This window comes from Epargyreus clarus, unplaced genomic scaffold, assembly GCF_041222505.1.
Source record: "Epargyreus clarus isolate Ecla_fem2 unplaced genomic scaffold, WU_Ecla_fem_2.2 ptg000014l, whole genome shotgun sequence".
Classification (NCBI taxonomy): domain Eukaryota; kingdom Metazoa; phylum Arthropoda; class Insecta; order Lepidoptera; family Hesperiidae; genus Epargyreus; species Epargyreus clarus.
This window is the reverse complement of record NW_027332222.1, coordinates 16,160,576-16,188,284: the sequence shown is the minus strand read 5'-3', so window position 1 is coordinate 16,188,284 and position 27,709 is coordinate 16,160,576. Positions and strand designations below refer to the sequence as shown.

Genomic DNA, 27,709 nt, shown 5'->3' with positions numbered 1-27,709 from the left:
TTTCGAGGATTAGTAACATTGCCACAGATTTAGGTTCGACAGGACACATCTATTGGCACTGGTTTGACATGAGCCATCAGGAATACAGGATTAGATTTATTATAGGTGAAATTTGTGCAATTCTATTTTTAATTGGACTGGTTATGACGCTGGCGTCATTCGTGTTTTGTGTGTATATATCTCGACCATTAGCATTTTTGTACTGTCTATTAATATCAGCTTCCGATATGAAACAATAGTTTAAGTAGAATCTCAGGAGATGCCAGAGCAACCGAGCTCACCGCGCCCGCCGAATGATGTGATTATTTGTATCAAAACAATTAGTATTAAGTTAGACTAAGACATTATTTTAATATCATTCATTTAAACGTTCTATGATGAATAAAAAATATTGATTTAATTCTGTGTTTTAATTCAACATATTTTACCATGTCAAAAATAATGTTGTATAGTCAAAAATATTCTCAAAAAGATATTGCCCAATCGTTAAATAATAATTTAAAAATAATTATTTTATTGAGTAAAATTATTCGTAACATTTATTTACACAGTACAGATTATAACTTTTGTTCATATAATACAATAAATATTTGGCCCGCAACAATCCAATTTAACAATTTTGTAGCAAAGATAACTTCATATTCTGACCAATATCATTAGGAGTTAAAACTAAGTACAAAAAATAAAAAAGCTCATCTAAGAAAAAGTAGGCAAAGTCTATGAACACAGTGAATTATTGAGCATTTAATAATTACACAATTTAATTCCATTTCATGGCAACGAATTCATTTTATTTTTAAAGTTTCCTTCAACTTACGATATGCTAGATTGTATAAACAAGTAATACTACACTAACAAAAATAAAATAGTCTCTACATATAAACATTATTGCAAAAAATCACAGTAGCATCAATCGCTCTAGCACACATAGAACACTTCGACGTGTCACTGAATAGTTTCAATTTGAGCCTTCGTCACTAAACCTGGTCAATCGATCGGTCGGCCAATACTCGTCACTATAAGTCCTTGATAATTTGTTCCTGGCTGTCGGTGGGGGTGGACTTGGCGTTGTGGCAGCACGTGATCTGCGGGCTGTCCTCGCGCTGCCGGCCCGCGCCCGCCTGGCAACACTCCTCCTCCGGCGGCGGCTCCTGCGGCTTCTTGCAGCAGCCCTGGCGCTCGGTGCGGAGGAGCTGGGCGTCTTCCACGGCGGGGCTGTCGTCCTTGTCCGGTTCGGCGTGGTGGCAGCGAGTGGCGGCTTGCGCTTTCTTCGCCCGGGCGACTCGCGCCGGGCAGCTCTTGGCGCCGTAGTAGCAGGTCGCGTTCGCTTGGTCGGAGGCGCCGTCCCGCGACGTGGAGGCGGGGAAGTAGTGCGAGGGCTGGATGCACGTGCGCGTTTGGCAGATGAAGAAGTCCGACTCTGAACTCGGCGGCGACTCCAGCAATGGCGGGGTCGTGTTTTCAGCTGCAAGTACAGATAAATTTACATCTGTTATAATATAACATTAAAATTGTTATAGTCCGTATAAAACTGCTAGTCCGCTCTGAATATACAAACGAATCGCGTCGCCATAGCAAATTGTATGACTACCTGTTCGCTGCAACTTCAGAGCGGACTAGCAAATTAGCGCCGACTATACCAGCATGCATATTATTCACTATTATTATTAGATATACAATAAACAAAACAAAGGTGCTTCTATACATACAGATACAAAATTATATTAGTAACTGTTAACGTTAAAAAACTACAATTCCACTAACATACACATATTAGGCAAATAAAAAAAAACGTACTATCTATGCAAAAATTTACAATTCTCAAGCCCAGAATCCACCAAAGCCGTCAGTCCATAAGCGCTTATAAATTACCAGTAGAACATCAATATATCTACTTATTAGCTTCGTGGATACCGGACCTTAATCTGTTCAACTGATTATCAAACTACTACATGACAATTCATTGTGCTTTAAAATGAAGTTAATTAAATTACTACATCTACTAAGCAAAAGACGGCGAGTAAACTAATGACTAAATTGAGTGGTGCGACGAGCGTGTGCTGAGCTACGAGTGTACGGCGCGAGGCTACGGGCGGGCACGGTACTTGTCGGGCCCGCGCGGCTCCGCGAGCGCGGTGGCGGCCTGCTGCAGCTCCAGCGCGTCCATCTCCTTGCACAGCCGCCCCTCGCACTGCTCCCAGCTGCACTTCTCGGTGTTGCACCGGTCTTGGGAGATTATGTGCGTATGTTACGGTTGAGCCAATGTATTAAAGCGGCGACAGCTTTCCTAGTTATTTTTGTGGACTAGAGAGTACTCCACCGGTGTACCCAAATGCGGATTACTGAGAAGTACATGGAGCGGCCAACCTATGTCGGATATTTTAAAACCGCCCGTAAGGCCTCCAACAACGTCTATTCTGCCAACGAGTGTCCTCTGTAGCACAGATCGCGCACCTATCGTCATTAGAAATTATCTACCTAACTCCCGGCTGCGACCGATGTTGTGGATGGGTTAACCTTGTTAAAGTTGGTATCTACAGTCAATTCAATTTCTGTTTCAATGCAAAATATTTCCACTGTTACCTGACGTGCCCTCCAATTATGCTGTTATAAACTAAACCCTGCTATAATATTAATTTGTGGAATTACAACGTAAAATAAATTGATATACTTACCAGTTAAAACCGATGCGCATTTTATTTGTCATCTATATAAGTGAATTTTACAGTATCTTTGTAGAGTTGATATAGATTTAACCATAATAGGGTATAACAATTATCTACACTTTAACTCATACAGCGGATTCAGTGCAATTGCCAGACATTAGTCATTGTGAAAAAAAAAATCTATACAATTTCCACTTATACTAAGTAGGTATGTTAATAAGATTAAGATTACAAGGGGTAGGTACTATTTGACACACTAACAATACATAACACCCAGGCCAGAACACGAACAAACATTAGCATTTTAGAAACAAAAAAAAAAAACAAAGCAAGCCTAACATCCAATTGACGATAGAAATGACACCTTTTACCCTGCAATTAACGACTGCAATTGATACATGGATTTAGTCTCTTAGAATACACTTTCTGCTAGACTCACACTTTTCCACTTACATTCATATATTATTTATAGGGAAACATGGCAGGTTTCCACAAAAGAATAAACAATCGGAAGGTCACTAGTGGATTGGGATAATTTAGCTCATGTCTTGTTCTATCGTCAAGTGGAAATCGGAAAACACAATGTGTATGTAATTGTGTATAACATTCGTGACATCAATCAGTACCTGTGTCATCACACTCAGGCGTGCAGATGACGACCCGCTTGGTGCTGAAGCACTGCATCTGAAGCCGCGTCAGCTTCGTGCCAAATAAGAAATAACCTGCAATTGTAAATAAAAAATATGTAATTCTTTCATGTTTACATATCAATGTTAATAAAAGAAATAAGTTAATGCGTAATAGGTAATATAAATATATTTAAATTAGGTACATGCTCGATTTGTTTATCCATTATCTATCTATCTTCGAATCCTTAGAATTCAGCAGCTGGTTTTATATTCGCGTTTTATAGATTGACTTGACTGTGCATGTTATCTTTCTACTTCATCGCACTTACTTATCGATATCCTCATTTGACTACTACATACTTTTGAACACATATTTCGGTCTTATAAGCGCTGCTGTGTTCTGGTTTGCAGTGTGTGGTAAGGGAGACATACTTTTCCGAGGCGTTCCAGCTTAGTCCTCAGGGGTAGCGGCGCATCTGTGGCCGACCTCAGGTAGTAATATCTAATCCTACCTGGGGTTCATTACAGATGTCCATGAGCGACAGTAGCCACTTACCATCAGGTGGACTGCATGCTCATCTGTTACTCCTCTAGTATAAAAAATGCCTTTAGAGCCTTCCAGAAAGAAAATTATATAATACTAGCTGACCCGGCAAACTTCGTACCTCCTCAGAATATATTTATGAAATATATTTCATATTTACTCACCTTTTAAACCTTCCCTGGACTTCCACAAATTATTCTAAACTACAATTAGCCAAATCAGTCCAACTGTTCTCGAGTTTTAGCGAGCCTAACGAACAGCAATTGATTTATATATATATATATATATATATATATATATATATATATATATATATATATATATAGAAGAAGAAGATTAATCGCTAGTGCTACAAACATACCGAGCATCATGCCGAGCACGACGGCGAGCAGCAGCTGCGCGTTGTACAGCATGACGGCCAGCATCAGCAGGTAGCCCACCGTGTTGTGCGCCACGAACACCAGCGACTGGTGCGCGTTCACCAGCGCCCTGAACACAGACAGAAACGGAAACTTTTTTTTATAACTATTTTCTTTGACAACTATTTAATTTGCATGCTACCGTATTGTTAGCAGAATAAGAGGACCTAAATTTTTGTAACACCTGATTATGTACCTACCTATTCTATGCAAATAAATTATTCTATTATATTCTTAAAAAAACACGTCAACAACATACTTCAATGACATATATTATGTAGGTATAATCCGCGCCAAACTGCTAGTCCGCTGTGAAGTTGTTGCAAGCAGGTGTAGTCATACAATATGGCGACGCGATTCATTTCTATTTCAGAGCGGACTAGCTGTTTTACGCGGACTATACATGTAATACACTGATAAGGATTTTACACAAACTCGATGATACACCATTTATTTCACTAAATATTGTTTTCTGCGGTTCACGAAGATGATAGGTAAATTGATTCATCCTTATTTAACCCACTAGCAAAAGATAAGGATAAATGTTCTAACAGTATACATCTGCATTACATAAGAAACTCTTGTGCAAGGTTTTATGCTTGTACGTCCACGACTTTATAGGAGTAGATACAATTTACATAGTTTACGAAACAATATAGGTAATACCTTTTTTTTTTTTTTTTTTTTCTCGAGGGGGAAACCTTCAAAAGGTACCCGACGACGTGGGAGCGACGCCGGGTTATGTGGGATTTTTACCGCACTAAAACCCCCCCGGTGGCCGTCCTCAACGCTTGTTGGAGAACTCCGGGATCTCCGACGGAACACAACCGGAGCCCTCCAAGCGCGATGCCCCGATCGGGCTCTACCCTGGGGGAGCAATTTTCGCTCCTCCCACACCATGTAGTGTTTACGACGGTATGCGACCACACATACCGCCGTCCTTCCCGGGGTCGCTAGCTGGACGGTTCGAGCTCCCACTCTTGCCGCCCGCAACCCCGGAAGCCCCCTTTTAGTCGCCTCCTACGACAGGCAGGGGATACCGTAGCCCTATTCTAGTCCCGGAACTACAGGGACAAATATAGGTAATACCTGTGTTACTGTCTAATTATTCCATGTACTCACTTAATTTTAAAAGAAGTCCACCGGCTGACCTGGCCGGCGCCTGTATTGCGGCTTGTCGTGGGTTCCATTGCACCACCCTGTTCTCTGCAAAAAAAATAAGATAAACATTTCGATATAATTATGATCCGTAAGAAACATTCATCTCCCTGCGACAGGCAACCGATTGTCATGAAATTTTGTACACACTTCGTCAGAGTTTCAAAAACGAACACACAGTAGGTACCTTTCATCGTGAAAAAGTACCTTTCCCGAATAATAGTTAAAAACCTGTACCTATAACTTTTTATTTTGTGCTCTAACCACAAGTAGAGCTGCGGGTAACTACTTTACTTTAGTATATTATGTAACTGTCGTTTTGAAGTTATATATAGTTTTGGCGCGTTTAGTAGGTAAATTAGACAAATCTTTTTTTTTATAATTTCTATATAAAATTATAGGTACATACTTGAAACATTATAACCGATAGCATTGCGCTGCTAAGCGTTATACCTAGTGGGTTTTTAATTGTTATCTGCTTTGTGATATTTTGCACACATGACTGGTTTACTCGTGCAGTGATATCAAGTTGTTTATTAGTTTACGTCAATAGCCAAACTAATACCTAAATAATATCGACGTATTTTATCTATTAACCCGAATACTCAGAACATGGAAAATATTAAAGTTTTGTGTTTTGGCAAAGGGAGATGTCCCGCCGGGCTAGGTGATCATGCCCGGGGAGCGGCCGTGCTCCGACGGTCTCATTTCGGAACTTGTATATATGCAAGATATTTAGAAAACTTCGATAGCGTCATTCAGCAGCGCCATCTCTTGACGAGTAGCGGGATGTCGCTACAGCGTAATATATTTATACCACCGAGTTTTTACCGAGGTGGAGTCGACTCCGGTTGCACTACTGCCACACCTATTTATGCCTTATAACAGAAGTGTTAAGATGTGCCGTGATTTGGTTTAATGATGAGCTTATTCTTTGTTTGTCATTTGTCATTCATTGTCATTCTAATTTAGTAGCAAGTGGTAAACTGATAACGCTAACGCTTCCATGGCCACGCTCGCGTGAGATTCTTATACCTACTATCAGTTTTTAATTAATAACTGATCGATTTATTGGCTGATAAAGGCCCATCAAGTGTATTACATATACTGTTTTCCTGTGGGTTTTCCTCCGAAGTAACATGCTATTGTTTTTCACGTACCGGACTAAAATTTTACAACATGAACTATCGCTACAAATCCATGATAGAATCAAAATCAAATCAAATTCAAAATATTTTTTTTTTATTTAAAATAGGTTCTTTACAGAGCACTTTTTTAATGTCAAACTACCACCACTTCACAAGGTGTTTCGTTATGGAGAAGAAGCGGCGAAAGAAACTCCATAACACACATCTTTTAAAAAATGGATTTTACAATGTTAAACTTAACCTAATGGTACATGTGGAGCTGGAACTACTTCAGACCACACCGTTTTGTCAGTCAAATAATCACTTGGTTTATAGTACGCTTTTTTACATAGCGTATGTTTAATGACATGTTTGAACTTTTTTTTCTGTGAGATACAAAATGTGAAATTCGTGAATTCTGTGAAATATAATTCGTTGTTGTTTACACATTCGAAATACTTGCAACCTTCGACCAGAGTCAGTGTATTTCTCAGGAAACAATGATAACTACATCCGTTTAAGCGCAATAGTCGTACTTTTCATCGATAATTTGATACAATCAACCACGTTCTCTACCGAACAATACGTTCACTGCAAATCACGCGAGGTCAACACAATTCGTTAAGTTAAGAACATTCTTAACATAACTTGATCATTACGAGCTTTCGACAACGCTTTTAGCATATAATATGTTTCCAATAGGAAATTTTTGTGTGTCGCTATCTTTAATTTTTTTTACAATTGTGTGAAAGTCCAAATAAGTTTAACTGTTTCTAGAATTAACTCGTCAGAAAAAAGGACAGATCATTTTACAGAAATTAAAAATATTCTAGTCTTTTACAAATAATATTTATGCCATCAAAAACAATGCTTGTAAAAAGATCCAAGTCTCGCCATTCAATTCTTCTACCGTAAAAAGTCTTGAGATCTATGTAATACCAAGCCGGTAATGTATGCAGTCCCTACTTAAGGGACCTTCTGTCTTAAGGTATTATCTCACTATCTAACCTAACAACATCTCATGGGACCATACCAATATTAAAAATCTTTTATGTTCTAAATAAATTAACGTGGCAATCGTACTGCAAGTCACATTGTGTTTTCATCTTATCATATCGCATCACACAAGTACGATTGCCACGTCAATTTATTTAGAACATAAAATATTTTTAAAATTGATATGGTCCCATGAGATGTTGTTAGGTTAGATAGTGAGATAATACCTTAAGACAGAAGGTCCCTTAAGTAGGGACTGCATACATTACCGGCTTGGTATTACATAGATCTCAAGACTTTTTACGGTAGAAGAATTGAATGGCGAGACTTGGATCTTTTTACAAGCATTGTTTTTGATGGCATCTCATTCCTTTTTGTAGATATTTCTACTCTTTTCCTTTCCGGTACCTTCCACTAGTTGAATCTCAACAACAGATTTTTTAAAGGCAATTAAATTGTTTAGGTAGTCTTTGTAGTTATGTAAATAATCTTGCCATTCATCATCACTTTCATTCGAACATGACAATAAATTAAATCTAAAAAAGTTACTATTTTGACAACTGAAATTATGCCCGTTATCCTCAGGAAAAACATCTTCTAAAAACATCTTTACTGATTGTGATTTATTTATTTATTTATTGGGATTTAACGTGTCTTCGTATTAAATAATCGACATCCCTTACTTTCTTCTGAATATCCGACAAAAATCATTGGTAATCTTTCACTGACTTCGTCGGACTCCGGTTTTTGATATAAACCACAGTATTTACTGCTCTTGCTCAAATTAGTTTCAATTTATAATAGACTTCTGACTTCTGAAATGAAATGAAATATTTATTTAATAATAATAACATTCGTTTTATACTTCTCGCATATACAATAATAGTTCTGTTAGCTGTTTCAACCACAACAATTTGTTTAGGGGTATACAGTATCGCCTTCTAATGTAGAATTCCATTTGTTGATAAGAAAATATTGAAAGCTCTATTACAAAATGTCGTCCCACCATCTGATCTCATACATTTGTTCGACTTGCTAGTTCCTTTTTCAACACTTTATATTTTTGAAATTTCTTAAAGACTCACTCTTATGTTTTAGAAAATAAACATTCATCGTGTCATTCGAGAATAATAGTCGATAAATAATAACATGTACCTTGAACCGTTGAGTGAACTAGCTTCCATGGGACTACATAAATCTGTATGTACGATCTCCAGTATATCGTTCGTTCGCGTTCAGAGGTTTGGAAATGGTTTCTTACTAGTCGTCATATCCGTCGGTAATGTTCACATTATCAAGACCAGTCATAATATTCTTTAAAATTCGCATATATTCCGGATTAATATGGGCTAGTCTTCTATGCCAATATTTATTTGACATTGTCAAATTACATATCGGTGATTTGACAAATTGTATATATACCATTTACGTTGTGGCCAGTTGCGATGATAATATCCATAGAGTTACTAATAGTGCAACCGTTTTTCAAGAAATTAACAGTAAATCCTTTTTCAGTAAGTTTACTCACCGCTAACAAATTCATACTTAAAATTATTTATATTAGAAAGGTTTCTTATACTAATTTCCACGTTTTTTCCGGGTAGGTACTAACACAAAATAAAAACTAACAGAAGTTAATCTTCATACAAAGTGGGCTGGAGTAACGCACACGTAGACACCACTTACCGACTCGTTATCTCGGGGGGACTCGAAAGCATACGTGCGCGACTGTCAGTTCATTTCTGACACGCGTTTGTAACTGTTTTGTACAAGCAATGGAGCAAAAAAAATACCCTAATTGTGCAATGGACGGTTGTTTAAATTCAACGTTAAACTGTGGATTTTCGTTTTTTTATAGCTATCAATTATCAAGCCACTAGGAGCTGATATTTTTGGTGATCATGGCAAGAATATGTTATAAAGTGGATATCTAAGCTCGATTTATATAACAGTTTCCTATTTCGAATCATTTGAAACGAACTTAACTAAATTTTTGTAATATTGCGTTGAAATGTTACGTACCTAATATTACGTAAGTTGAAAACATGATTTTCTGTTCGTATATATATTGGTTTGTCTTTAATGCCATTTGGTAGGTTTATGTCTAAAACGGATAGGGCAAAAGGAATTGTGTAAATTAGGGTAATCCGTTTAGAAGTTATTAGGGATTTTCTATTGTGAACATTGTAATTTTTTATGTGCTTACATATAAAAATTATTTTCATAGACATTTATTTATGCTCAATAAGGCCGAAAGGAGATGTTTCAAAATGTATGGACTCCCGGCCACCTTTTGTACACTATATTAAAAATTAAGAAAACTTGCAAAGAAGGGGGTTAATTTTCTTCAAATCATGTTCGTTTAATTGTTAAAAAACAATAATTTACACTTAAACTTGCAACACAACAGTGGAAAAACATGGCGGTAGTGATTACCGTAATAATGTCATCTGTCATTCTATTTTAACTTACTATATACATTATATACTTTTTAATATATTTTTTACGCGAATGGGCGTAGATATATAAACATTGTATTGTGTGTATTGAGAAACAAGGCCTATATTTGATAAACATTAATTATATTTACTTTCATAAATCTTGACTTAAAACAAACATACCAAAATATGTACTTTTATACCAATTTATTTTAGTTAAAACATTTAAGTGTGTAAATAAAACAACTTTAAGTACACATTTGATCATATTTTACTTACTCTTCACTTAGATACATTATTTATTCATTTTAAATATCTTCCCTTATCAATATTTTCATCCTGTGACGAGCTCAGCCCAAACATCAAACAATGGGCATAATGTGAGCGCAACTACCTACGAGTACGGTTCGTTGCCCAGCGATGCAGTTGCAATAATAACTGATTATTTTGTCATCCCAAGAATGTCCTTGTCTTGCTAATGTAATTATCTAAAAAAGAGAAATTTAAAAAGATTAGCTTCTCTAGTTTAAAATTATTTACGATTATTTCACGATTAATACAACAACTGATGTATATTTTACCTGATGATATTGAATCCTTGTCAACACAATCCACAGCGATCGCACGAAAATCACAAGAGTCCATAAAACATAATCTGGGTAAACAAGTAAGGTAGAATCACTCCATAATCGTAAGCAGCACAGAGCAGAAACATATTCAGGATTAAAATAGAATCTTCTCATCAGTACCTACATATTTATTCAACGTTTACATTGGAGTCCACTATTATAATATGTATATATCCACTTTTACGCATATCAAATTGACAACTTCTTCTTTTTTAATTTGACATGTCATTTACATCTATAAAACCAGATACTATTTAAAAGGTGGTTTTGTTATTATTATTATAAATAATTAATTAAATTTAAAAATAATGATGGGATACCCAAAACAAAAGCCAGGTTGTAAAGTACTAAGGTAACAATAACTTTACGACAAAAACAGCGAAATACAGAATTACCGACATCCAAAGAGTATAGTAACCTATGTGTGGAGTACACATAGGTTCCCGACATCGACAGTTTTGAAAACTTGACATTGACAGTATTCCGCCATATTTAATATTTCAATGAGGATTGCTTATTTTAAATATTTTTAAACACGAATACTTTAGGTTATCAAAATATATGTGTATTTTTCTTCAATTATACAAATTATTCGTGTTTTTTAGTTATAATGTACATGAGATGGCCGAAAATGAAACATCTCCTTTGCCTAAACACTTATTATTATTTTATAATGCGGTGACAGTTGCTAAACCTCACGACACTTATTGTATTTTGTGTATGTTACCGTTAGATTGTAGAATACGTTAGCATACACATTAACTAGGCTTAAGATTAGCTAGAAAATATGCAGATTAACTATGTAGTTAAAATTCGAAACATCTTTTCAGACTTGTTCTTAGGGCTAAAACACATGCCTTTTTACGACACGACGACGTATCGTGACACATAGCGACATCGTGCCGCAAAGCGATATTGTTTCGTGAAAATATACAATGTTTGTCGTAAATTCATGACACGACGACGCATCATGGCATGCACGGGTCGACGTCAAGGGGTGAAAATTGATACAATCTTCGTTTTGTACTTTAGGTAGTGGGCAAGCTATCTGCGTTTTAACTGATTTAGGCACATTAGCCGTAACATCTAGTTTTTTTCTCATGACATTTGTCAGAAATTCGGAATGTTTTTGATATTATATAACTTTTTAGGGTTCCATACCCAAAGGGTAAAAACGGAACCCTATTTCTAAGCTGTCCGTTTGTCTGTCTGACATAGAGCTCTATTTCTGGAACCTTAATAGATAGAAATTTAAAAATTTTACGGAATATGTATAATGGTGGCCGCTTTAACAATAAGTACTAAAAATAAAAAGAAAAACTTTCAAATAAAGGAGAGTTGCCATACAAGGACCTTCTTTTTCTTTATGAGGAGGAAATCTTCAAAAGGTACTCGACGACGTGGGAGTGACGCCGGGTTATGTGGGACTTTAGCCGCACTAAAATCCTCCGGTGGCCGTCCTCAACGTTTGTTGGAGAACTCCGCGATCTGCGACTGAACGTAACAGAAGTCCTTTAAGCGCGATGCCCCGATCGAGCTCTGCCCTGGGAGAACAGTTTTCGCTCCTCCTAAACTATCCGGTGTTCACGACGGTATGCGACTACACATACCGCCGTCCTTCCTTGGGACACTTATTGGACGGTTCGAGCTCCCTCTTGCCACTCCCAACTTCGGAAGCCCCCTTGTAGTTGCTTCTTACGACAGGCACGGGATATCGTAACCCTTTTTTAGTCCAGGAACTACAGAGACAAACATATAAGGACCTGCTATTTTTTAGCGTTTTTCATTTGAAATGTTCACAATGCATTATATGGTTGCTATAACATCAATTAGTATAAATAAAAATAAAATAAACAAATATTTTTGTGGTACGGATCCCTCAGTGTACGAGTTCGATTCGCACTTCACCCATTATTTGAATTGAATTTAAATTGAAGTTGGAATTGAAAACGTCTTTTGTCTCGAGGATAAAAACAATTGACGCGCCTATAATAGTAGGGGAGCCCAAGACGGGATTTCGAGAGTGACTCGAACGCGGCAGATTAAGATATGGGAGATACCTTACATCCTATAGAGTATCTTAAACTATCCATTTGGGGGGTTCAACCAGGGAAGTCCATCAGACTATTAATAAAAAATCGTATTATCTATAGTAGCTTAATTACATGCTGAAAACAATAAATTTATAATCTGATGGTTTGAGGGCGGCGTTAGGGAGTAATAAGGTTGCAAAAAATCTATACCTGGACATACTCGAGTGCGGTAATTTTTTTAATACAAAGGAAATAATGCTAGAAAATATGCACTATCTGATAGCGCCATTTATTAGCATGGATCCCTGGAAAGTAATAGTGTACAACAAACTAAAGGAAAAGGCAAATTTTATGGAAAATACATTATTCTTTATATATTCTCATTCTATTTTTTTTTCAAATCGTCAGTATAAAAAACCCCTCCACTAAATCGTCACATGAAGGGTTATGATAAGTAAAACATCAGCTGGAATTTCCTGTATAATAATATTACGCCCTCGAGTGTGTCAAGATAACTTTTTTTTCCCATTTTCGAAGAGTCACAGTCTTTCGAATCGAATCGTCAGTCTTTCGAATGGGGGACTCATCTGGGGTAACTTCATATCCCCTTTGAAAATCTAACGTGCTGGTTACTTTTTTTTCCATTTTTACCTCTCGTATGGCTGTCCCCCTATGCAAACCAGCAGATAAACATATTTCCGGCATCAGAGATATATACTCTATCACTAACCTGCCGCGCCTTGAGTATGTCTGACTCTGCTTTTTACATTTTTCGAATCATCTAGAAACTATTCCCACGGTAAATCGAAAAATATCACACAACCTTTTCTTCACTCTAACGTGTAATCTACACAATCGTATACGTCCTATTGACGCTCGAGTTTCTACCCATTTAACATCATGGGCTCCCCTACTACTCGTACATTTCGCGGACAGAAACACAGATTCATTAACTGCAAATGTAACTTTGTAATCCTATATAACTTATATAGGATACAAAGTTATTTAATGTAGTTGGTGTATCTAGATAACTGGACAGAAATTGCAAAATATTTTAGTTTTTCCATGAGTTATATACTAAACACTAATTGTATTCTCAATTTCAACCTTCTATGTCTGCTGGAAGTGCCTTAAACTTTTGATGATCGGTCAGTCAGTCAGTGAGTGAGTGACAAAATTACGAACTTTAACTACTTGTAATTCTTAAACTACTGGTTCAAATTGAATGAAATTCGAAATGTACCGTGTCTATACAATGCTTGCTTGGCTCCTGAAAATTCAGGCTTCTAGCTTCATATGCAACGAAGTTACAGGGGGTCAAAAATGGGCCGAATCGCTTCGGGAAAAGTATGGTACGGCCGTGCCGCTTCTTTTGGCTCGACTTGGCGGAGGCACTGCCGTGCCTCCAGATAAATAATACTTAGGTACTAAGTATACATTACAGACATACACTTCAAAGTCTATAAAGCAAGGTAATAACGTAAGGACTACGGTTGGCTGAAATATTCCATGCAACATTAAAAACCAATTTATTCCTTTTTAAATGGCCGCAACCCACGTCACGTCAGATAGCAGAATTTTTCGCGGACTTAGCCTGAATATTTTAAATGTTAAAAAGTACATTACCAATTGAAATGCACTAACTATGTTTACGATTACTTTTAGTACGGACATAATCGTTAAAAACGTAATTAATCGACGTGTAACACGCAACGGAAACAATCGACGTCATTAACATTCTCCAAGATCCGTATACACTGTCGATAGGCAATTACAACAAAATATACTCGGTCTATTTCTATTATGCGTAATTCTAAATACAACCGATTTACAAATAATTACTTCAACAAATTAATCAGGAATAAACACAATATGATTATAACGCCTACAAGGGCCAAGGTTTGTGTGTTATGTAAATATTCCAAGGGATTAGAAATAAATACATAAACGTTAGAATAGCTTTTAATATAATTTGTATGTTTTCTTCTGTATTCAGTTTGTTCTGTAAATGGGCTGATGGGCATCAGTAACAACTCGATAAAGAGTAGGTTCTACCTGATGCCGATCACAGTTGGGTTACTACTCCTGAAGACTATATCTTCACTAGAAAGGCTAAAAGTCTATCACTCAAAGCCCCTTTGCGTGTAGCCTTTCTAGATAATATTATGTACCCTGCTACCGAAGCGCTAGGATTGCTTCGCGATTGAAATTGGCGTGCCGGTGGTGCCTCTATGATCAAACCATATTGGCTTCAATACTTTTGTTGTACTCATACAAGATTATAGCTAACTTACATTATTATCATAAATAAAACAATACATCAATAATATTTACTATTTCCTATTCAACTACAGTATCAATAATTGTGCGAGTTTGTTTGATTTGTGCGTGCTTATCTCGCTGTTTGTACTCTGTACTTGTATTAACCACTTATTTACGGAGTAGGCTAACTACTTAGTTAAAGATGATATATACACATGTAGACTACTTATATACTAATAATATTTTAAAATATGTGCGTAAGGCTAGTACTGGAGTGAATACAACACTTCGTGGATCGACTGTGGAAGGTATTCGTTACTCCTATTATTTATCTGCTGCTTTTAACAGCAGTATTATTCGTTTCTGTGTTCTGGCTTGGAGGATGTTTTAAAGCAGACGTATGAGGAATCCCAACTTAGACCGCTGAGGTAACAATCTGTCTGTGATCAACAGCATCGTATATTCAAACCACGATAACCTGCAAGATTTTAATTATGAACTCCTGCTACATTTGAAGTGTACGCGTATGATTGTGACAATGAGGGAGGTGTTATTATGTATATTCTCTCACCTGTCACATAGCAGCGTCCGCCTCTCGTCCGACCTGTACGGGTATAACTTCCTGATAGCTTCCCGCTGCACTCTGGCTAGATATACCTGGAAAATAACGGACCGTGAGGCCTTTGACAATTCAGCGGTGACTTCATGAAGATATTCTAAAATCAAAACCGAATTTTAGAACCGATGCTTTTCGTCGTATTATAGGTACTCGTACATGTTGTGAAAGCTTAGTGGTATGCTTTTCGGTATAACTCGTAGACATCGCGTTTCGAACCCTAGATAAACACCCCTGACTTTTCAAATTTATGTGAATATTTGAAAATTTCAAAATTTCATGAAAATTTTAACAAAACTGTGTAAGGAAAATATACTCATTACAGCAAGTCAAGTCAAAGGTGTGTGGAGCCATCTGATGCCATTGCAATGCGGTTGGTGGCGGAAGGTGCGGCTTGGTGACCATCCCATGTAGATATATTTCAAACCACGCACAATCATAAGGTTGAACGACCAGCTATCTAACGATAACAAGCGGGGTCGACAACTTTATCCCTACATTAAATTTTGCTACTAACCTCTGCCCGACAATTCTACTCATGGTTACAGAAGCTTTACGGAATAAATAAGCGGTAAATAGTATAAAGCAGTGATAGCCTAGTGGTTAAGAAACTCCGCTTCTTGATCGGGGGGGCCCGACGTTCAAATCCCAGGCACGCACCTCTGATTTCTCATAGTTATGAGCGTATTATAAATTAATTATCACTTGCTTAAACGGTGAAGGAAAACATAGAGAGGAAACCTGCATACCTGAGAAATTAAAAAAAAATGTTTTCAAATGTGAAGTCCAGCAATTCGCACTTGACCAGCGCGGTAGACTATGGCCTTATCCATCTCATGACCCGAGGAGACCCGTGCCCAGCAGTGGGACACTGATGATGATAAAATAGTATTCTGATGATGATAAAATTCCAATGACCTTCGACGCCTCGAAGAGCACAGCGACGAAGAACAGCACGATCCAGGTGAGTGCGAACGCCCAGCGCGTGTTGACGGTGAGCCCGGCGAACAGGAACTCGCCCAGGTCGTACCCGAACCACATCCACATGTGCATCTTGCTGCTGTCACACCGCCACTGGACAAAACAATCGCATTCATTAGGCTCCTATACTAAATAAATGTTGGCACTAAAATATAACAACATAATTTAAGTTTGGGATCAGTCCGGGAGGTACTGTGTAAATTACAACTGTAGTGTCGGTGTAAATGAAGACGCAGTCAACAAAACAATCTCAAATATGAAAAATAAACCACGGCACATAAAAATCGTAAAAGGGGGACATGCCTGATTTTAGAAAAATATGGTTTAATGCAGAGAATCCCAAAGTGGTCGATATCTTGGGGTCCTCTTGGGGTCAAAATAGATTTCCCAGGGGTCGACATAAACTAAAACTGATTTTGGGGATCGACGAAGCAAAAATTCGATTTCAAATCAACGAACACAGAGATATAAGATCAATATTAAACCGGATTTTGCCAGATTGACAGAAAATCACGAGTCATGTTTACTTTGCGATTTCAATTTTTTTTATTCAGAAAATATTACCTAATTATGTATTTTTACGTAATTTGTACTGATAATTATTAATTACACTTTATATGTTTTAAATTTTGATGAGACAATGATGCCAAGTTACTCACTTAATCAACCGCAACTTTTTAAATAAATTAGTATGTATGTACTGTGTATCAATAGGCGATATGGGGATATCTACACTCACAGCCCCACACAAGGATTTCCTGTATCGTGGGTGCTATGCACACACACAGAGACAAATACACAAACACCCAGACCCAGAAACAGAAATCTAAATTCATCATTTAGAAATCTGTCTGGCCGGGGATCGAACCCGGGACCCTCTGCGCGTCAGACCGGCATGGTAACCGCTGCGCCACACGGGTCGTCAAAATATATATAATATGAGGGTCTAAGGTATCAGTTTATTATGGAAAAAGGATTTCTTAGTCAAAAAAGATTGGGAATTCCTGGTTTAGTTGGACAGCTAAGGCGGTTTTAACATAAATCTGGTGGCAGTCCCTTTTATCTCGTAGTGCGGGAATAACGTCCAAAAACTCATTGAGGGAAATTAAATTGTCGAAAAATCTGTCATAAAGTACATTACTTGTTATTTAACTCACATCAACGTACCTATAAGAGAAAAAATATTTCTTCTTTTACCCTTTCCTCTGTAGCGTGATAAACAAAAAAAGCTTTTCTCAAAATGTGCGTATATATATCAATGTCATCACTACCGCACTACTGTCGGCACCTCGCACTACAAACTCTTAGAGCAGAATGCAGGGAGGGCACACTTACTTCCATACAAAATGACTTTTTGTGCCGATACTAGCGCTACGTAACGACTCGCCCCGGAAGCTTCAAATTAAAATGGCGACGGAGTGACAGTTAACTGTCTAAATGATGTGTCTGTTGTCAAATGTCCGCAACTTCGTTAATCGTTTCTAATTTGAAAAGTTGTTTTTGCACTTCAGAGAGACACCGTTGCGACAACTGTACATATTTGATACCTCCCACGTAAGTTTTATCCTTAACATCAACTGTAAAGGACCGTGATTCAAAGATTCACATTGTCACAACATTTTGTATCTCTCTGAAATTTTGAATAGTATTTAAATGTATAGTTTTGTTCTTGTATCAAAATTGAGAAAGAAAAAAGTATAATGTAAATGTGAATCTTTGGAACACAGTCATTTATAGTTCGTGTTTTGGAGATACAACTTATAATTTACCTAATTTTAATACATATTGTAATGATAATGAATATATAATAGGTATCTATAGGTATGTATATAAAACCCATGAGTAGTTCTGGGGCAGGCCACTAGGGGCGCTTTAGGGGAGACAAAAAATACGTAGAGTTGCCTCTCTATAACATGTATAAAATAATACTCTATGGCAGAATGATTAGGCCGCAAGCGTGTTGTTATTGTAAACATAAAAGAACAATGGTGCAGCCGAATGATAGACCAACGAATATTATTGTTAGGAAAATACACAGACAATATATTGCAACTAAAACAAACGATTAGTAATACCAGTAAGCCTATGCAAGTCGCCTATCGGTTTTCATATTTGATTTTTGTCTAAAATTAGTTTATGTATGTCTAAAAATAGTTGCAGATGGGATACCTACTGTATCCTATTTTGAAGGGTTGGAGTGTCTGTGTTATCCATAATACGAGGATGCTACCTATCGGTCACAGATACACTGACCCTGAGGACATACGCTCCTTACATTGCTAATACAAGGCAATCCAAGATAACTTAGTAATTACAAATTACTTAGACGTTATGTAATATAAAAACAGAAGTACAAATTATGTATATAGTGTTACAAGTACGTATGTAGGTTAATGTGTTGCCGTTGGCGTGGGCCAGCGGATTTTTTCCGATAAAATAGAAATGCACTGTAATAACGACGAAGTATGCATACGCGATAAAAATGTAACATCGATTAAAATCTGAATGTGACATAAATATCATGTAACTATCTGTAGGGTCGTTAATTTATCTGTTCAACGAGACACAGTTAAGTGACTTTGCCTCTCTCGTCTCTCCCACAAATGGGGGACACCTGAAGCATACTCTACGCCCGCGTTTCCCAACCTGTGGTCCGCGGACCCCTGGGGGTCCGCGAGTATACGTAAGGGGGTCCGCGGTGTCATCTCCGGACCATACATAAATTGCTCATTAAATCAGCAAACCAGTTTTATTAGAAAAACGTGATGTGTGAAATGAAGAGCAAAAACAAAATACATAAATCGGTCTTTCAAATCATGTTTTGGCGGGGAATGTTTCTTTTTTTTTTGCTCTTCATTTTATTAAGGGGGTCCGTGAAAAATGTGCTTAATTTCCTAAGGGTCCGTGGACTGAAAAAGGTTGGGAAACGCTGCTCTACGCTGTTCCAATGCGGATTAGTGCAGCTCAATAGTCAATTAAATTAAATAATGACTGTTGCTCATGAATCTACCGCTAAAACGATTTAGGTACCGCTCATACGAATGACATTATAGTTTTTTACCCTGTGGTGGTAGTAGAATGTTGGGATTGAAAAAATGTCTACGAATTAATCGTCTCGATTAAACTACTTCATTACCAATCGGGATTAAACCAGGATCTATCAGGATAAAGAAGATAAATTAAATAGCGATATTTCTGTTCTCAGTATAGAAGCGAAAGTTAATTTTGTTGGACTTCAAGCAATTCAAGTACGTGTAATCATAGATACTTTGACAAACAATATCATTATGTTAGTTTTCAAAGTTAACTTATAGAACCGAATTACAAAGCGATTGCCGTGGGCAGCAATACTCACTTCATAGTAACCACAATAACGACAAAGTAAACTACGTAACTTATATCGGGTTGAGGGAATAATAACGTATATTAGCGATATTTATTTAGTGTAATAAAACGCTTAAACAGTGTAATAAGATGCCGAAACACACTCTGCAATTGAATTTTATAGTTATAATAGTCGAAATTCACGGAAAGTTAATGATGCGTTCATATCGAGATAGTGATCCGATAACGTTAAACTTTAATGAACGGTGAACGGTTCCGACTCGTATCTACACATATAGTGAAATAAAATTAACTTTTCTGTATGTCATTACGAAATATTGCATTATTCAAGTTCATATTCCTTTTCAGGAATTCTTCTTTGTCATTGTTTAAGCTGATGATTTAAAATGTTAGACGCCTGATCTAAATTTACGCAATTTTACGGAAAGGTAAATGTAGCCTACATTACTAACACACTCAGGCTTCTTTTTACATTTTACCTGTAAATCTAAGTTAATTGTACTGGAATTTAAAAGAAGATAGACTTTTTAAAATATGGATATAGGTTTTTTTATTACCTCTACTTCTTAGTATAAATTATAAGAGTATCCCACACGCGGGCGGTGACGCGAACTAATCGCGTAATTAGCTTAAAATTCTATTAACAATTGATGTAATGTAACAATTGATAAATTGAAAATACAAATATGAGATAATCATTAAAATGATTGATTAATAACATGCTATGCCAATACATGCGGAACATACCACTGTTATAAAGTAAAGGTAATTGTGGTCTTAAGGAAAAAATGATCTCACCTTTTAGTGTAAGGATTATTTGATTTGTATGATAAACATATTTAAATACTGAAGGAATTATGCAATTTATTGATTTATTTAAATAAATTGGTCTGAGTACTGTATCAGTCTATGACATAAAAAATGTTGTAATTTTGATGATCCTGTGAACTTTACAGGGATGAGAATAAAGAGAAAAAAAAGCAGTAAATACTGTTATGAATTACTTGAAAAGGATCCTGTAAGAATATCTTACAATAAGCAGCCAAGCAGACAGAAATCATTCTCAATGTCACTTACCAGCTTAGGTTTGCTAAATCTATCAGTCAGTCAGACAGTGGCTTGGAGATTTGCCAGGACACAAATGTAAAGCTGGACACATGAGTTCACATCAATTGCTTTACAATGTGTTAAAAACAAAACAGTCATTCTATTGTTGAGTCTATTAATAACAATGTGCATATTTTTTGCATAAGACTGTTGAGACATAAAATAATAAACACATCATAATAATATTTTAATGTAAGAGTGTGGGGAGAGACTTACACAAAGGTCTTACAACTTCTTACTTAGCAGGAATTAGGGCAATGCATCAGAAATCCACCTCAGATGGGTGTCCAATCCCATTTGGGTTGATTACAGATGTCCATAAACACCAGACTTCTTACCATCAGGTAGACTGCTTTTATAATGGTAATTACTTCAATTTTAAATTTTACAGTCTAAAATGAAATGAAACATTTGAGTATGTTTATGAAATCAGGTAGATATATTTTGCCTGTTACATATATTATTCAGTAATTTTTAATGTCTATGTCCAATGTATGTGCTTTTATAGGAAAAAGGAATAAGGTAGAGCATTTGTTAAACATGCAAAATATTTTTTATACAAAAATATTGGAGTTTGGTGAACTCTGTTAAATGAGCGTAAGTATAGTCTGCCAGAGTAAGATGGGTTAGTTATGAGGAAGGAAGAATTTTAAGGAACATTTGTCATATTATTTGGCCTACAATAAACATGGATATAAGTAATGATTAAGTTGCATATTTATTTAAGTTTAAGTTATTAAAAAAGTTTTACAACAAAGAATATTTTGAGATCTAATTGGGTCTTACTGTAAAAGCCTTTCTGATTTATGGTGTTAATGATACTGATTTCTTTATAATTTCTTTATAATTAACAAACGACTACATAATAAAACGAAAATAAATCTACAAGCTGATTAATATTTAATTCATTAAGTATTGTATTTCCCAGGGAAAGGTATATAAAAACCAATCACCAGCATTAATAAATTAAATGAAATAATTACCTTCAATGAACCAGAGGAAACTGCTCGCACCACGCGCGCCTGTGTTGCATTTCTATCCACTAACGCTGTATCACCAGTCACCTACATCCTTATCACTGCGATAATTCAATTGGAAAGTAAATAGTTTCAAAATAACCTTAATGGTAATGATTGATTTGATAACAACAGCCTGCACTACTCGAATATACAAAATAAAATTCAATTGATATGTCTTAAGTTTTAATAAACTTTTACAGTTTAACTAATTTAAATGAATATTTTGACCTACTATAAATAATAATTGTGGAGAAAGGAAACAAAAGGTCAACTTAGAAAACTGGTGCCTTCACTATGACATTTCATTTACGAAGTGACAATGTCATAGTGACGTTTAAGTGTCAGAATGCACATTTGCAAAAGTGCCAAAAATATTATTATAATATTATGTTGAGTGCTAAAATTAGATATAACCGAGTAATCTAATGTCTTAATAATTTCTATAGATCTAACACACAATGATACATAATACCTAAGTCATATTTATTAAATTTATTTCTACTGATACATTTTTAATTACTAAAATACATTAAATGTTAAATATAAACTAAAAATTGACTTATTTACAAAATATATACAAGAAAATTATAAATAAAATAAGCCATCTAAAATTGCCGTGTGAGGCATGGTTCCCAAAACGCTGGCGGCGTTTCCTTGCTGCACGGCAAGACTTAATCTTTGTGCAAAATAGCCGCCAGCTTTTTGGTCACCAGAAGCAGTGACAAGTTTGGTCGACATATCTGACATGAATTTTTTCATGTCAGATGACCATGGACCCATTGTCTCTAAAGCAAGCGCCGCAAACAAGTAATTGTCTAATAAATTACTATATTTACGACGCTTGAGAGTCTGGGCATGGTCGGCTGCAGCCCCCGCTTTCACTGAAGTATTAGCTAGGTGAGAGGGGGCTAAGGTATCAACGCACGTTGCGTCCCATATCAGGGGTCGTCCGAGACTCCATGGAACTAGAGTGATTCCATCAGGTCTCTTGCCATCGTCTCTAAAAAGACCTGGGGGTTCTAAAGTCGCTGGTATAGAGACGGTACCAAGAGCCCGACGAATCAAACTGTTCAGAGTCCCGTGACGATATAGCCTGCCGGCACTCCTGATACAGGACAAGCCATGTCGACCCAACGTGTCCACCTCCTGCCCACACGGACAAAAGTGGGACTCGCAAATCTTGGCACCGAGCCGGAGACCTATAGAAATGCGTAACGTTATAGGATCCAGCACGGTGCCAATATTGTTGGAAGGGAGCGCGTGTAGCCAATGTCCTGATTCACTTTGGGCAACAGCTAATAAACTAATGTATTATGTATATATATTATGTCAATATATTATAATAATATAATATATGTTAATATCGATGGGGGACGTGGCCCCTTGCAAAGTTGAGAAATAGCGGGATGCAGTCTTCACTCAAGGTGTCCCTTAATTATGAGTAGCCCAATAAACTAATTGGCTACTTGACACTTTTTGGGAAACTGTTTTAATGAATTCATATACGTATTATATATGCCTTTCATTGATCATTTTTTCGAAAAAAGGGCTATTTATTAATAAAAAACATATTTTTATTACGGTAAACGGAACGTTACGCCAAAACAGGCGGTCAAGTGTCATTTCGTAGCGTGACGTCAACACATTGAAAATATAGAAATAAACTTCGACGCTACACATACTTCAGGGGAAATCTTGGGAATTATTTAACTTTTATTAGTACAATTGCAAGAATGTCAAATTACAAGGCGTGTGCAGTGACGATGTGTTCAAGTACGATCGCTAAATATCCTAACAAATTTGCTTATACAAGTTCCTAAACCCAAATCTCATAAACGTTAAAGAACTTGCAGATTCTTATATGTTTAAATCCTCTGTTTGCAAGCAATGACATTTTATACTATGTAAGAGAAGTATTATTGAAGAAAAGGAATAAATTTAGTAACTCACGAGTGATTCGTCAATTCCAAATCTTTGGAACGGGACGTAATCAAAACAAAACAGATAAGAATAGAATTATAAGACGTCTATGAGAATTCTATTTTAAGGGCCCATTCTGTAATTAATAGGACACAATTAAAATATTTCATGACTGTGTTATTATTGATGGTGCATGTGCACTGATTAAGTTACATGACTGTATAATTAAAAATACATGATTTGCTAATATTAGTATTTTATTAACCGATTTCTTTGTTTATTTGGTTTATATGGTTCTATTAGTGAGTACACACAGTAGAACTTTTGTATTTATTTATCATATGTTACAGTTACAATAATTACTACAGATCACCTAAGCTAAATTTTTGTGCTGCTTGCGTGTCTGCTTTTCTTCATTACTAAAATTATTTTCCGTAACAAATGGATATATATTTTTATCACTGTCATTTTCAGAATTAAATTGCAATGTAATAATAGGAACTGTATGGTCACTTTTCTTCCTTCATCTTGTTGGGTAGGTTACGCAAGTAAAGAAGTACTATTTCCCGTGTACTTTACTTTATGTATTTCAGACTGGTGCCCACTTTCGAAACTTTTGGCTCCTCACTTCTTCTAGGCAGGACAGTCATCACATTTTCATTTTCATTGATGTACCTTGTGTTCAGGACAACTTTTACTTTTCATGAAACACAAACTTGCCTTCCTCTTAAACTGCACATACTCTATAGAGTATACGATTGTCGGGAAGATCTGTAAATATAAATATAACCAATTAATAACCTTAAAACAGTTCACATAAGAATATAAGTATATTTAAAAAAATCTTAATAATCACTTGAAGACAACCTTTCTTCTGTCTGAAGTCAGTTAAGAAATGTTTTAATTGTCCGATATGATTAAATGTAAATATAAAGAATGTTTTACTTACGTTGTTTATTTGATATTTCCATAGGTTATCTCACGGAAGTTTTTGTATCCATTTTGATTTATTGCACTCCATATATGGAGATTCTTTAAGCAGGTTCACGCTATCAGCTTTAATATAGTATGGCTTCATTTCGGTTCACAACATAAATTCAACCAACTCTAACAGCAAACGATTTAATTATTATTTGTCTTGTTTGGTTTTACTAGGTTATAGTGTATAATCTATGTTTGGTTTCGATGTAGTGACGTCAAATGACATTTGAGGCAGCACTGTCGCCGTTTTGGGATTTAAAATCCACAGATAAAAAATCGAAAATTTCTTTTTAAAAATTAAAATACTTAGAACGTATTAAAAAATAAACGAAATACTGCATAATTTATGTTTACTTATAAGCTATCATATTCAACATATTTCATATTTTATTGTTATAACTGTCAAGTACCCAATTATAATAATATTTTTTATTGCCAACAAATTATTATTATTTAATAAGTAACAATCGAATTTTTAACAGTTCGATATCTATAGCTACTATACTATCTTTGATCTATACATATGAAAAGTTTAAAACTTCAATCTGTCACTCTCGCGTCGACGTCAATTTCATAAACGTCAAACAATAAGGTTCAGAATATTATTAATAATGAAGCGATAATTAATTTATATTATAAAAGTATTTATTTAAAATAAACTTAAATTTATTACTCCTCAGGTAGTTTGTGTTCATACTGAAGACAACTAAAAGTTTAGTATAGTGCTTAACGCCGGTAAATGTATTAATCTCATAAGAAATACTCTTGGTAGTAACTAGGCATACAGGAAAAACATGGAAGTACAGGAAAAAAAGGTGAAAAAGAAACTCCCTAAGATAGAGGACATGTCCAAGGACCAAATTCGTCAAGCAATACTAAAAAAACGCGGATGCAACGCTAAAGCGCAAACTATCGTCGAGAACTTATTGGAAAAAAATGTTACAGAAGTATACTTTTTGAACTGCTTACCTGACATCAACCAGAGCCATTTTGAGGACGTGATCGAAGAAAGATCAATTTTACATATTTGTGGTTATCCGCTATGCGAAAAAACACTGTCAGTGAAAGATATACCAAAGCAGAAGTATCGAATATCACTAAAAACTAATAAAGTGTATGACATCACAACCAGGAAAAACTTCTGTAGCAATGGCTGCTACAAGAGCGCAATGCATGTCAAGAAGCAGATGCTGACCAGTCCCCTCTGGTTCAGAGAGTATGAAGATATACCTAAATTCGACCTCCATCCCATGGACTCAGTTGGCAGCTTGGGTCAGGAAGTTGATTTGAAAATAATAGAAAGAATTGATGTCAGAAGAGATAAACAGATGTATACTTCAATAAATGACTTTGCCAGTGCCAGCCTCAACGAGATAACGGGAGATGAACCTGCTGATAGCAATAGTAATGATAAAGAAAATATCTATAATGATATAAAAAATATTGAAGGAACAGAATCTTCTATAAGTGATATTAAAGAACCAAGCAGTAGTAAGAGCAACAGAAATGTTGAACAGAAGAAAAACATAAATACAGATGATAATCTAAAAACTTTACATAAAGAAATCCCAGTTACTACTAAAGTACAAAATAGAAAGCCTGTTTCAAACCCTCTCAACATAGTGGGGGAGATTATAGAGAAACCTGAAAGAAAAATAGACCCAATAATCACAAGAGAACCTAATACTGAAACAGCTCAAAAACTTAATGACACCTGTAAAAAGGCACCACAGAAAAAGCAACCTTCCATTACTGCATTCACAATCGAAGTTGAAAAATGTCTAGCTGAATGGTTCACATTGGACACATTAATATTTTTATTTGGGGAAGAGAAAGTCAAAGAAATTGTAGTCGACAAAGGAGAGTGTATTAAGCAATACTTTAATAATTACGGGAAAAGTTTATTCTACACCTCAAACACGTATGATCAGTACCAGGCACTCTGCCGTAAGTTAAATATGTTGGAGTTAGAAGACAAAAAATATGATGCACAAACTTTGCACCGGGAGACAAAACCACTGCCTGACTACTCCGTACTACAGGAAGAAAGTAAGAAGATGGAACTCAAAGTAAAAGCATTTCTTGCTGGTGAATTAGAAGTACCAGAACCGAAACCTGAAGAAATCACAACCAAAACAAGCACTGATGAGGTTGAAAACCCGACACAACTGCCGCTAGTTGATAAGAACGCTCAAAATGCGTTACGTCGACGAATAGTATGTCAGCACTTAAATAAAGTATTACCAGATTTGTTGAGATCTCTCGGCCTATCTACCTTGACTGTAAGTGCCGACATCCGATTATTAGTCAACACATTTAAACTTAAAGCAAACAACATCATGTTCAAACCTATCCAATGGACATTAATTGCAATTGTTTTTATCAAATTGCTATCAATCAGGGATAAGAGACTGGAGTACTTGTTGGAACAACCTACTGGGTTCCAGCATATGCAGCTGTTACTGTTGAGTTTTAAGCAGGATGGGAGCTACCTGGACAGATTAATATCCTGGCTCACAGATATTGACAGAATGCTGGACTTAAATGATACACATCTTACTATTGAGTGATAATAGCAAGCATAATGGAAAGATATTTATGGCGAAAAAAAAAAATGTTTTGCTTATATCTAAGTTTTTTATTTTTTTCTAAATAATGAAGTATTCTTGTATTATGTGATACTAGATTAAATAATATTCGGTTATGTCAATTTTAGTACTTAATAACATTAACATCAGATGGTCCTTTGAGCCAGGTCATTTTCTCAAAGTTGTTGATTGATTATTAGAAATCTAATTAAACACAGACTAAATATTGCACATTTTCTGTTTTTTATTTG

General features: G+C 36.0%; 2 protein-coding genes and 1 long non-coding RNA gene across 5 annotated transcripts; 1 reads left to right on the top strand and 2 right to left on the bottom strand.

The window, feature by feature from the left end:
- Positions 1-395: 395 nt before the first annotated feature.
- On the bottom strand, positions 396-22,285 carry LOC140747023 (uncharacterized). 2 transcript variants are annotated; one of them, XM_073079250.1, is made up of 7 exons: positions 21,934-22,285; positions 16,436-16,591; positions 15,473-15,558; positions 5,381-5,464; positions 4,201-4,328; positions 3,293-3,388; positions 396-1,465 (listed from the first exon to the last, which is right to left on the bottom strand). In XM_073079250.1, exons 2-7 carry the CDS (start codon positions 16,568-16,570, stop codon positions 1,017-1,019), a joined length of 978 nt encoding a protein of 325 aa, XP_072935351.1. In that variant the 5' UTR covers positions 16,571-16,591; positions 21,934-22,285; the 3' UTR covers positions 396-1,016. The 2 variants fall into 2 exon arrangements, with proteins under 2 accessions (XP_072935351.1, XP_072935352.1); XM_073079251.1 differs by lacking the exon at positions 21,934-22,285 and adding an exon at positions 17,666-17,814.
- LOC140747024 (uncharacterized) lies at positions 8,148-12,073 on the bottom strand. Of its 2 annotated transcripts, XR_012102840.1 has the most exons (3): positions 10,559-12,073; positions 8,695-10,465; positions 8,148-8,354 (listed from the first exon to the last, which is right to left on the bottom strand). It is a non-coding gene; the product is annotated as an uncharacterized LOC140747024 (long non-coding RNA). The 2 variants fall into 2 exon arrangements; XR_012102839.1 differs by having other exon boundaries at positions 8,695-12,073.
- Positions 22,286-25,421: 3,136 nt separating the features above from the next.
- Positions 25,422-27,572, top strand: LOC140747021 (putative RNA polymerase II subunit B1 CTD phosphatase RPAP2). The gene is made up of 2 exons (XM_073079248.1): positions 25,422-25,462; positions 25,551-27,572. The coding sequence occupies exon 2, from the start codon at positions 25,665-25,667 to the stop codon at positions 27,438-27,440; it is 1,776 nt and encodes a 591-aa protein (XP_072935349.1). The 5' UTR covers positions 25,422-25,462; positions 25,551-25,664; the 3' UTR covers positions 27,441-27,572.
- Positions 27,573-27,709: the final 137 nt, after the last annotated feature.